Here is an 11,700-nt window from a genome sequence, read left to right as displayed (position 1 = left end):
CATCATGAATGGTTCCGTCTTAAATATTTGGTGGCAATCTCTAAAGGTATGTTTGATGTTTGGGCTGTGGTTGGAAAAATTACCCACCCTACAAGTGGTCAAAATGTGAAATCATTGCTTAGCTTTACTATTTCCCCATAATCTCTTTATAATAAATATATAAATCAATTAAAAATGGTAAATACAGCTTTGGCTACTTTAAAAAAAAAAATAAAAAAATAAAACTGATTGTAACAAATAAGGTTTATGCAACAAATTAAATCTATAGGACGTATCTTCGTTAATACTTTTTAAGATTTCCTAATATATAGGCAGCCGCTTAGGGTCTTACGTCTAAAAGCCACTTTCCAAGCTATGAAATACAAGTTTTTAAGATTTATGCTACTTAACATTACTATTATCAGAGCCTAATTATTGCAATAAAAGATAGAACTTTGAGTGTCTGGAAGCTTTGATCCTTCATTTCAACATGAATAATAAAAAAATTAAAAAAAAGGGCTTTCTTTTACCCGCCAATTGTACGCGATCCCTGCGGGGCAAATACTGCTTTGCAAATTGTAGTCATCCCAATGGCTGCCTGCTCGCACCTAGAAACTGTGATGGCGCTTGGGGGCATTTCTGCAAGCGAAAGATGGTTTCCTTTAATTGTGCAAAGCAGCATGTTATAAAAGCACTAAATGTGTCAAAGACATTTTCCTTAACGAAGAACACATTTCTCTCTAGGTTTCCTTTGTGAGATTTTAAAGGGGCCAAGGTTTCACACAGTGTTCAGTTAAGGTGGATGGTACTCTGCGGTATACAAGTATTTTTTGTTTTAATTACTTAAAAATGGTGCACATACAGTAAGCCATTAATTCATAATGTAAAAGTTTCTGAAAGTATTAAAGTTCTCTTAAGTTAGTAGCCCCGATATGTTTTGTTTCCTGATACAGAAACATAGAATTTGACAGCAGGCCTCACACTACTCTTACACCTTTTTAGGGGGTTATGGAATATACCGTATACAGCCAGTGACCACACATGGGATCTGCATCAAAAGAGGTAGTAAGGGTATGTAGAAGGCACCGCTGGGCACCAACACTCCCGGCATTTACCCAGTTTGGCCAATGGACAGTCCAGGCCTGGTTTCCATATTCCTTCACTGGAATTTCTAAAACGAGGCAGATTCAAACTTCTTAGAGCAGTCCATGAAAAATGTGGGGTTAATTCAACAATCCATGATTTAAAAGTATGTTAAAAAGAGATGGAAACATTCGTTAGCTATGCTTTATGAAGTGCCAGGATGGATAACTCTTGATAGACGAAGGGCTTAACTGGCCCTGCATAAATACTTAAATCTTCATTGGACTCTCATTTATTTGACTATGCAAAGAAACTTTCGCAACGCATATTATAGCCATCAAGCTCAAATCCTTCATCTTCCTTACATCCAGGGCAAGACTGGCGATGAGACATGCTCGCTGATCGCCAGTCTGGCCCTGGTTGTAAGGAACATAAAGGCCAGTGCTCCCCTGATGTTAGTGTGACTGACAGGGGGATATGACAGACCTCACACTGCACTTTTACGCGCATGTAGCATATCCAGCCGACAGGGCACACTGCAGCACAAGTGGCAGATCAGGTGAGTATTGAGAGCTGTCGGCCAGTGGCCCGCTGGGCATTTGCCAGGTGTGCCAGACGGCCAGTATTTAGTGAATAAAATCTGCTATAAAACAGTTTAGCAGAAAGGAACAGCTCATCAGGACACTTAGCTTATAAACCGATCTCTATACACAGCAGAACAACAATATTTTATTCTAATGACTTTTTTTTGTTATCATTTTTTTTCCTGTTACATTTATGAAAGTGCTTTTTGGGACATGTAACCATGGAAACAAAAACAATGAATCTATCTAGTTTAATTTCCTGATTGACAGTTTTTAGACAGTAATTAATCAGATCTTCAGAGCTGACTCTATTGAAAATACATTTATCAACAATATAACTTAATCAAATTGAATTCTTGTATTCACACCTACTGGCTTCTCTCCATGGGATTAATTCCCCCTAGGAGACTGCCAGAGTAAATCCTCAAATATGTTGGAATTTTAACTACATGTGCTGTGAAATGAAATGCCGGAAGGTATACTTATCAGCAAAATGTGACAAAACAAGGACTCGTTTAGTTAACTCTCCGGTAAGAGGCTGATTCCAGATGTTTACTAAAATGTGTTTAAGTGGAAATTATTAAATGGCTGTCAATAGGCATATAGGCCGCCATGACAGAAAATAATCAAGCAGCTCATCCAATCCACCCTTTTTTGAGTTGCTGTTACTTATTTAAGTTGCTGCACCAGCATGGCAGCCTCACGGCCAGACAACGATCTTCTCCTGCAGGACTTCAAGAGCCACAAGTCATATACACCCTGTCATGGAAGGAGTGGTAAGGTGGACCAGCTGCACTGTGGTGATCAGGCTCGAACTGGCCATCTGCCACATCAGGCAAATGCCCAGTGAGCCACTGGCTGACAGTGCCACACACTTACCCAACAGAGTGGCCTTAGGGTCCAGGGAAGCCCCATTGTCAGTTCGGCCCTGGTGGGATGTAGCCCATTGGCAACATGGGTCACCGTGACCTACTCAGGGCTGATGGTGTCAAACTTTCAAATAGGTGGACCAGATTTGAATGAATCTTTATTGAAGAATAACGTTTGAAATTGCTAAGCTTTGCAAGACTACTCTTAGGACTTAGGTAGAAGAGGAGATTTTGATGTTGTGGAAGACAGACCTCCTACTCAGCTCTGTCTTGTGCTTCTCTCCTAGTTTGAGCCAACCATGGCTAAATCAGGCTTATAGGCAGTAACGTGAGTCTGCTCAGTGGCCCTAGCAAAGTATAATGATTAATATACCATTTGAAGATCATTATTCTATGAAGGGCTGACAAACTGCGTGTGAATCCCTAATGCCATCATGGCCTTAATACCACCTTTAATGCACCCTTCCCTGCTTCATAACTACCATTAATATAAATGAGTCCTTTACATTTTGCTTAATTGTAGTTTGTCATAGAAATCGTATTAGGTAATATGGATGTAGATGACACAGTGTAATTATGGATGTTGTGGATCATGTAAGAGTCTCAACTGATTACTCTCCAATGTAAAGATACGTTAAGAATGTATGATGGATTAATTGTTGATGCATAATATATATATATATATATATATATATATATATATATATATATATATATATATATATATATATTACAACTTTAATTGTTAAGAGGTAGAGAATGAATGGTAGATATGGGACAAGAAGTAGGATTTAGTCTCACATCTCTGCTGATAGATAGATAGATAGATAGATAGATAGATAGATAGATAGATAGATAGATAGATGGATAGATAGATATCAGGGGCAGCTGCCTGACCAATGTTCCGGCACCCACTTCCAAAAGTAAAAAATGGACTGTATCCTTCTCTTACTATCTAATTTGCTTCTGAAGCTGTTTTCCTGCACAAAAAAGATGCTAAAAGATTCTAAGGATCATAATCAGGTTGCGAACATATAATTCAAGACTCCAAGAGGATCTGCGGTACAAAAGTTGAGACAATCATCTTTTTCATTAACAATAACATTGCAGCAATAAAAATATTCTACCAATTTATTGCTGGGAATTGCTCCATTAATGCTTTCAACTTTAGTGGATTTCGAATATCATTCCGAGTAATATTTCACAGTAATACCTATGGACGTTAGAATACAGAGAATGTTTTTTTTTGCCTTTTTTTAACTCTTTAATATTTAAATGTCGTTTGCCTTTTGAATATACCAGAAAAATGGAAAAATAAAAAAAAAAAATTTTTTTACAACTATCCTTGTTAAAGGTAAATTACCATTGAATTCAATAATGAAAACTATCACTTTTTAAAATTATTTTTATGACCTGTTTTTAACACCTTCATGACCATAAGGCATACCATTCCATCCTAAGGAAATGTGTCCCAAACAACCATTTTAAACATATATTCTTTTATTTACATGTTTGTTTACAACCCCCTACGTTTTATTATAATATTACCATAGACTAAGTTAGTTATCATTACCCTCGGAGACGGATTTTTTTTACTTTAAACCTTTGTGCTTAAAAATAAACTTGAACATCGGGAAGAAAATGTAAATTCTGGGTAAGGTGCGTAAAATCATTTAAAAAATGAAATAAGAATTCAAGTGGTTATTAGCACGTAGTGTGCACAAAGACACGCATGTACATAGCTCAGCTTGAATTGGCTTTTTTGGCTGACAACCAGTAAGAGGTGCCATAAGCCTGCTGGGCTTGATTTCTCCGGAATTCCCTGTTACATCTCCAGTTTCATAAAAGTCAAATTACTTTTGAAAGACATATGTAATATAGCTAAACTTTAGCACTACCGAGAGGCCGCTCGACTTCCATATTCTCACTTTAATTGCCCTAGACTATAGCTAGTGGGTGGAGGAGCATTTTTATGACGCTTGGTTTACTTGCTTGCTTTTTAGTTTGTTTTGTGCATGTGTGAATTGAATTGATTTTAGTCATTGCTGAAAAACACCACAGTGCCAATAGATTTGTTTTTTGGTGGGTTGGTTGGTGGGGTGGACTGTCTTTTGGCCACTGTCCTCCCTTGAAGACCTCAGTGGGTCTCTCCTTCAGGAGACACTAGACGATCCGGTCCTCCCTTGTTTTTGGCCAAGGAGGAAAGAGGTTTCATTACCTCCCTTTGGGGAGTGTAGCCTCAGTAGAAGAATCCCGGGATCCTTTATCCACTGTGTCCCTATAACTTTGGAGCACCATGTTTGACTTTTTTTTTAATCTATGAGCTGAAAACACCTCTGGAACTCTTACGGAATAAATAAAAAAAAATATATGAGGCTGTTGGTAAACTCTCGTAAATAAAATTTTATGCTATTTATCATAATATCTGTACAGAGGAAGGGGAGACAGTAAAAATCTCTATTGCAAATCCAAGCTTCTAACTTGGTACTCTCGCAACAGAGTGATGGCGTTAGCACTTCCTATGTGTTTTTAACTCCTTAAGGACAATGGGCGGTCCCTAAACCCATTGAAAACAATGCATTTTGAGTCCGTACATGTACGGGCTTTGTCATTAAGGGGTTAAAATAGTTTTCCAATGAAACTTGTGCTGAGGAGTCATGGGATATTAATGGAGATATGCATGGAATATTGTGACCATGTCTTTGGTTGGAAAATATAAATCTGAAAAACTGAAAGAAGAAACAATAAACAAAATAATCACAACGGAAGTGATCCCAAAAAGACCCCTAAAATGAAAAAATAGAATTTTTAATATTATAATATTCAACACCAAACGTGTGATGAATTCATTGTTCTCTCTTTTTTGGTATTGAATTTACCTTTCTTCTGAGTTACTATCTGAATATAATAAGACCTTCCATTGGGGTTTTATATGAATATCTGAGTGACGGAAAGCTAATCTTTGGTGAAAGTTTTTATTTTGTATCACGCATTGTAACTTTTATAACATGGAAAAGTTTCCCGTTAGGTGAAACCGGCTAGGCGAACCACTTACACATAACAGCCTGAAATTGTGCCCTTCTGATGAGAATGTTAATGTGTCCTCACCAGATAGCTGTAATAATACATTTCCTAAATTGGCTGCATTAAGCAATTACTCAAATGACTGTTGAAATCATGTCATTTTCTCTTCTCCCTGCAGTCCCAACGCCGCGTCACATTTCACCTCCCGGATGGTTCCCAAGAAAGTTGCAGTGACAGCGGATTAGGAGATCAAGAACCTAGCGGTCCTACAAACGCTTCCCATCCTCTCCCCCTTGGCTTTGCGCAAGAAGAATACTATGAACAATCTTCAGCAAACAGCAGGACGGAAGGTGATGGGAACTCTGATCCAGAATCTAGTAAGTCATTCCTTCATGCATGTGGTTTTTTTTACAGATTTGTTATGTTTTTTTATACTTGTAAACAGAGGGAGATACTGTTATCAGCTACAACTCACACTAAGCCAGTAGACCATAGAAGATACGGTTCTTTTCCAGGAAACAACGCTAGCCTTTGCAATTGTAATGATATATAATAAATATAATAAAGGAAACATCTGAATAACGTCTTAATAAAGACGTACAGACATAAGAGAGAGTTGGCATCTTCTACTGTGACTCAACATGGTCCTTTAAAACGAAATACTGAGGCTGGATGTCTCTTACAAGACATGGATGCATGTTAGAGGGAGGAGAAGGAAAGTACGGTACATAGCGTGACACCGCCTTCAATATAAGAGCAATTTGTGTATTTATGATGCACTCGCAAAATGAATGGCCCTTGGACCAGCAGAAACAGCGCATAGCGAATGGGGTGGAATATCAGGGATTGTCAATATACAGGAGTGTAAACATAGACGTAACAGTACGTTGGAGAAAAAGGCCTGTTTTACTGAGGTTAACTGCTTCTAAGAGCCCCAGATGTGTGTCATCCTCATTATTAAGCTACACCTTTCCTGCTCCCACTCCGAGTGACGCATTAGTGGCCCATTTCAGTCAATGTCTCCTGCAGTTCCAATCAATCTGCTTCTATTAGGTGTTTTTGTTTAATTGAACAACGCCGTAGGTGTCCTTTCACTAACACGGTATATTAGATTTGCAATTATTGGTAATTCTATACATGTAAGAGAAATGGATTTTAGGTATAAGTTTTATTATTTAGCGACATTCGGTGTCCCTTTATCCCACAGGGGCTGCGGGGTCCTCTATGGCACCCATATGTCCCTGCATCAATTACACACAAATTAAATATAACAGGGACACTTACATTTCTAGAAAAAGAAAGAATGCGTATATAATAGATTTCCCTGATAGATATGATAGATATCTGATGTCTATCATCATGTCCATATCATACTAGCCAACAGTCCCGACATGCCATATGCACTGTTTGATCCTCCCCTTCCACAGCGATATGGACTGTCAAAGATAGGAAGCCAGCAGTGGTCTGCGGTAAGGTAATTAAAATAAAGTCGGATATAATTCTTATCTATAGAAAAAATCTTCCCTTAAAGAGTTTTTTTAGCTCTCCACTTTATAAATCATTCTAGATTGTCCCGCAAGGAATAATGAGCATTTATGGAGAGAATTAGCAGAGTGATATTCTATCATCAATACTGTTCCAAATATTTAAAGCTACTTTAGTTTAAAGTTTAAGTAATAAACATAATCCGAATACATAAACCACGTTTAACGTTATTTACATTATAATTAAAATGCAGTGATTTATATATCGGAGGACCCATTTATGTACACGATAGACGAAAAGCAACAGAATCTAACCCCGCTTTTATGTGGTAAGACTAGCTTATTAAAATGGATACCTCGTCTTGTAGATTGATGACCCAGACCTACGGTGCAATATAGTAAGGCATTTTATTTATCTTACACGGGTTAAGGTACGGTTGATGAATTGGCCCCTATGTTTTATGAACAGCATTTGTTTAGTTATTGATATCGCATACCGAGACATTTCTTGCAACAGGTTTTAAAGAACTCAAACGTTTGCAGGTCCCAGAGACACTAAAACTTCCAGGTAATAGTTTGGATTGTTGAATGGAGCAAAGGGAAGGGCACCATTTCTAATGACTGAAGGTAGTCGTCTGGTGGATCCAATCAGCCTTTCAAACTCATGTGGACCTTTGGGACCCATGGGTGCCTGTGCATTTACACATACATTTCACACTCGTACATATAGTCAAAGAAAAAGTAAACATAGAAAAAGTTGATTCAATCTCAAGAAGACCACTGAGGTCCTGAAAGCTGCTGTAACTTTGTCTTTTTCTATGTTGGTCCAATACAAGGGCTAATACAACCATATCCATGGAGGTGGCAGGTTTATTCTTTAAAGCATTGGGTGGCCCTCGGATCCTAAAGTGCCTTATGGAGGATCTAACACTGTCATCTCAGGTTCTAAATGAAAAGGGCTCTCAATGAGCATCTAATTTAAGAGGTTTTTTTTTTGGGGGGGGGAATTGGTATGTTAAATACAGGAAAATATTTTAGGTTAGATTTGATTGAATAGATGATTGTTAAAATGAGGGATCCTACTATAGTAGGGTGACTACATGGCCCCATTTTCAGGTTTCTGTCCATACTATTTGTCTCCCGATCTCCCTTGAATTTAAAGAATATTTTTTCAAAAGAAACTTTGTCTTTTAATATAAACACAACAAGATAAAAAAAAGATTAACTTGGTTATTGCCATAATAACACTCACCATAGATCAAATTATGTTATTTAATAAAATAAAAACACATCTAAGCTACATTTCTATCTCTGTTAAATAACACTTTATTACAAAATACTTTCTCTTTCTGCTGTCCAATACAGTTCCCATCTGATAGATGCTGGCCCATAAGGTTTATGTATGGCTAGAAGTAAGCGCCTCTGACACAGGACAATCAGACGCCGGTTCAGCTGCTCCCGTGTTAGCTCTATCGCAGTATACCTTTGCCCTATTTAGTTTAGAAGCCCGATTCAGAGCACAATCTGAATTGTTACTTTACAGAGCCTCTTACAGTTGTGCGGAGGCGCACGCTGATGGAACATTGTATGTCAATTGACATCGGGAACTAGATCAAAGGTTTTCTGGAGACAAATAGAGTCAGCTCGCATAGCTTAGAATTTTAACATCAATATGGCAAATTTAAAAAATATGGACAAGTAGATGAGGCCTCATAAGAAAGTTTCCGACGTCTTTGTGCTTTGAAATCCGCTTGAAATGAGCCTACATGTTTTCAGAATGATCTAACTGAACATTAAAGATTGTACGTTATATAACTTTGCTGCTTCTGCGGAGGATATTTTGTCAGTATTGAAAAGGAGAAGGAAAAACAGCAACTGTCTCGTCTCTATTTTACATACCGTATTAACAACATACAGAAAGGTAGAGGTGGTTATTGTTTAACTTGGTTCTTTTGTTCATTTCTATTCTTGTAATCTGTTCAGCCCCCAGATGTATTCATTTGGAGTTAATAATGTTTTCTATCTAGAAAGGTAACCATTAAAAATCACCCAAAAGACTGTAAAATGTGACTTAAAATGTGAGCTAAAACTGGAGTTCAATAATCCAAAAAAAATATTGGAGTAATTAAAGAAAGAGAAAAAAGAATTGTTTCATTTCTCAATTAATCAGAATCTAAAACTAGCGTGTAAGAGGCTTAGATGTAATGTAAGGAAATTTTACTTTCGATGAAAGGGTTGTAGAAGTGGAACAGCCTAAATATAAGACGGGACTGAGGACTGATGAAAGTTTTAGTATTTATACTAGGAAAATGGGCTGACTAGATGGGCTAAATGGTTCTTATCTGCAGTCAGATTTGATGTTTCTATGTTAAATACATGGCTACATTGTTCTAGGCATTCCTACATTCCCTGAAAGTTAACGAAGATCCGTTTTTAAGATCTCATGAGATTTAAGGAGTGAACATAAAGGTTATTCTATCCTTGGAACTGTGCCCAGTTGGTTGTTTTTTTTAGTTTTATTTTAAATCAGTGTTTGTCTTGATGTGAGTCCATGGTTTATATGTTATGCTATTTAGTGTATGCCACAAAGGTAAAAGAAAGAATACAGAATTCACCATAAACTCATGACACTCTCAGCTTCTGCCTAATTCCTGGCTCATTAATGCTTCTGAGAAAGCTTTTCATACTAACCTGTGGGATATTTTTATTTTTATTTTATTTGGTTTCAATAGAAACCAAATAGTTCAAGTAGAAACCCCTAAACAACCCTGGAGTTGAAAATTTTTGATGTAAAGAAAACCTTTTTACGATGCTTTTTTGGATTAATTAAATTGTTTTCATGATACATCAATATTTAGCTCCTTGGTATAGACAGTGCCTTCAAAATGATGGCAAAGATCCTGCAAGAGCTGATATATGATTATTATTATTATTATTATTATTATTATTATTATTATTTTTATTTCATTTTGTTTTGACTTTTTTTCTACCATAAGTGACAGAATTATGTGTAAAAGGATTGTCCATCCCTATGGCTGAATTAGGCGACCAGCCAGGGAGCCAGCCTAGGGGCCAATGGCACAATATTTTGATCACTCACAAACCAAATATAAGGGGTTGTAATCAGCGTGGGAGCAATGGGAGAAAGTTTATTTGTATAAGTTAACAAATGGATACCTAAATATCTATTTCTTTAGATCTTACAGAATAATACACAATATAAAAAAATCATTCCTCCATTAGTTAAGTCTTTTAAAAACCATCTATTCCAAAATCCATTGCTGAAACGCATTAATAATAATTGATCAAGCAAGGCATTTTTAATTACATGTCCCTTTTGGTGATGTAATACAGTAGGTGCCTACAGAACGGGTGATCAAAAATTTATTTCATGTGTATAATTCTAATCTTGGAAGTCCAGCTGTGACATGGGGGGGGCGACCCCATGCTTCATTCATATAAATTAGCTCTTTTTTAATCAGGATCATTTCTTATACTTTTACTTCTGGTCTACTGTAAAAAAAAATGTAATTCTGCTATTTGAATATTTTTTTCTTTAAATGATGGAGGCCTTAATGACTAATTTATTATCAAAGTCTATTTTTGATGTGAAAGTTTTGATAGTGAGTTTGAAGTACAGAGGATAGATTACTGAAATATATCTGCTTGATTAATCCATCTGCTTTTTCTCTCTCTTTTTTTTTCCATCCTAGCTATTTTTACATCATCACCGCTTTTTAGCTCTATATCTGAACACTAATAATTAATACAGTGAGTTCAAAAACCATTAATCTTTCTATAGCAGTACGGTTTGATTGATCTTATACCTTTAATCTAATTAAGCCTACGCAGAGGTGGAAGAATGTAATGGGTGACTACCACACTACACTACTTTGAGAAATGCCAACCTTTCCGATGACCTGCTGTGACTGTTATCATGTATCATGTATTTCCGAAACGGCAGGATAATCATTAACTGGATATTTGAATTAAAAGGTTGGGATTCGGCGAACATCAAAACTAAAGGAGGCTGAACACTCTCAATTAAACACAGGTAGCAGCTCATTGAATGATTAATTATGTAACTTTTATACTTGAATTGATTGGAAGGATACAGGGTCGTTGGTAACGAGAGACAGCTGTATCCAGTCTTACTGCAAAGACTGAGTAAAATATCACGAACGGAAATGTGCGGAACAAAATGCTAATTAGGTACATGAAAACGACATTACATGGGAAAGTATCTTACGTCATTCAATGTTTGATAATACTTTGTCAAAAAAAAAAGACATTGTATTTACCATAAGTTCAGGATTGGACCTGTCTATCAAAAATTTGATCTATGCATTGCGCTAGCTGATTATCTAGCAAATGCGTATCCACTCACTGGGCCACTTTATTAGTTAACCTGTTCAATTGCTTGTTAAGACATCAAGCTAATCAGCCAATCACAAGGCAGCAACTCAATGCATTGAGGCATGTAGACCTGGTCAAGACAACTTGATGAAGTTCATACTGAGCATCAGAATGGGGAAGAAAGGGGATTTAAGTGAACGTGGCATGGTGGTTGTTGGTGGGCTGGTCTGGGTATTTCAGAAACTGCTGATCTACTGGGATTTTTTATCTTCAATGAATAGAGTAAATAAATAATAATGGAAGTCTGACGTAATTAGGGAC

At 36.9% G+C, this 11,700-nt stretch overlaps 1 protein-coding gene across 1 annotated transcript in view; it reads left to right on the top strand.

The window, feature by feature from the left end:
* Positions 1-2,337: 2,337 nt before the first annotated feature.
* The window catches only part of LOC128503869 (protocadherin-9-like), a 100,534-nt gene continuing 91,171 nt past the window's right edge, over positions 2,338-11,700 (top strand). Inside the window, exons 1-2 of the mRNA XM_053474063.1 lie at positions 2,338-2,481; positions 5,718-5,916. Of these exons, the coding sequence (XP_053330038.1) occupies positions 2,338-2,481; positions 5,718-5,916 (343 nt within the window). The remainder of the gene's footprint in view (positions 2,482-5,717; positions 5,917-11,700) is intronic.

Source organism: Spea bombifrons, chromosome 8 (assembly GCF_027358695.1).
Source record: "Spea bombifrons isolate aSpeBom1 chromosome 8, aSpeBom1.2.pri, whole genome shotgun sequence".
Taxonomy (NCBI): Eukaryota; Metazoa; Chordata; class Amphibia; order Anura; family Pelobatidae; genus Spea; species Spea bombifrons.
This window is presented reverse-complemented; position numbering and strand designations above follow the sequence as displayed.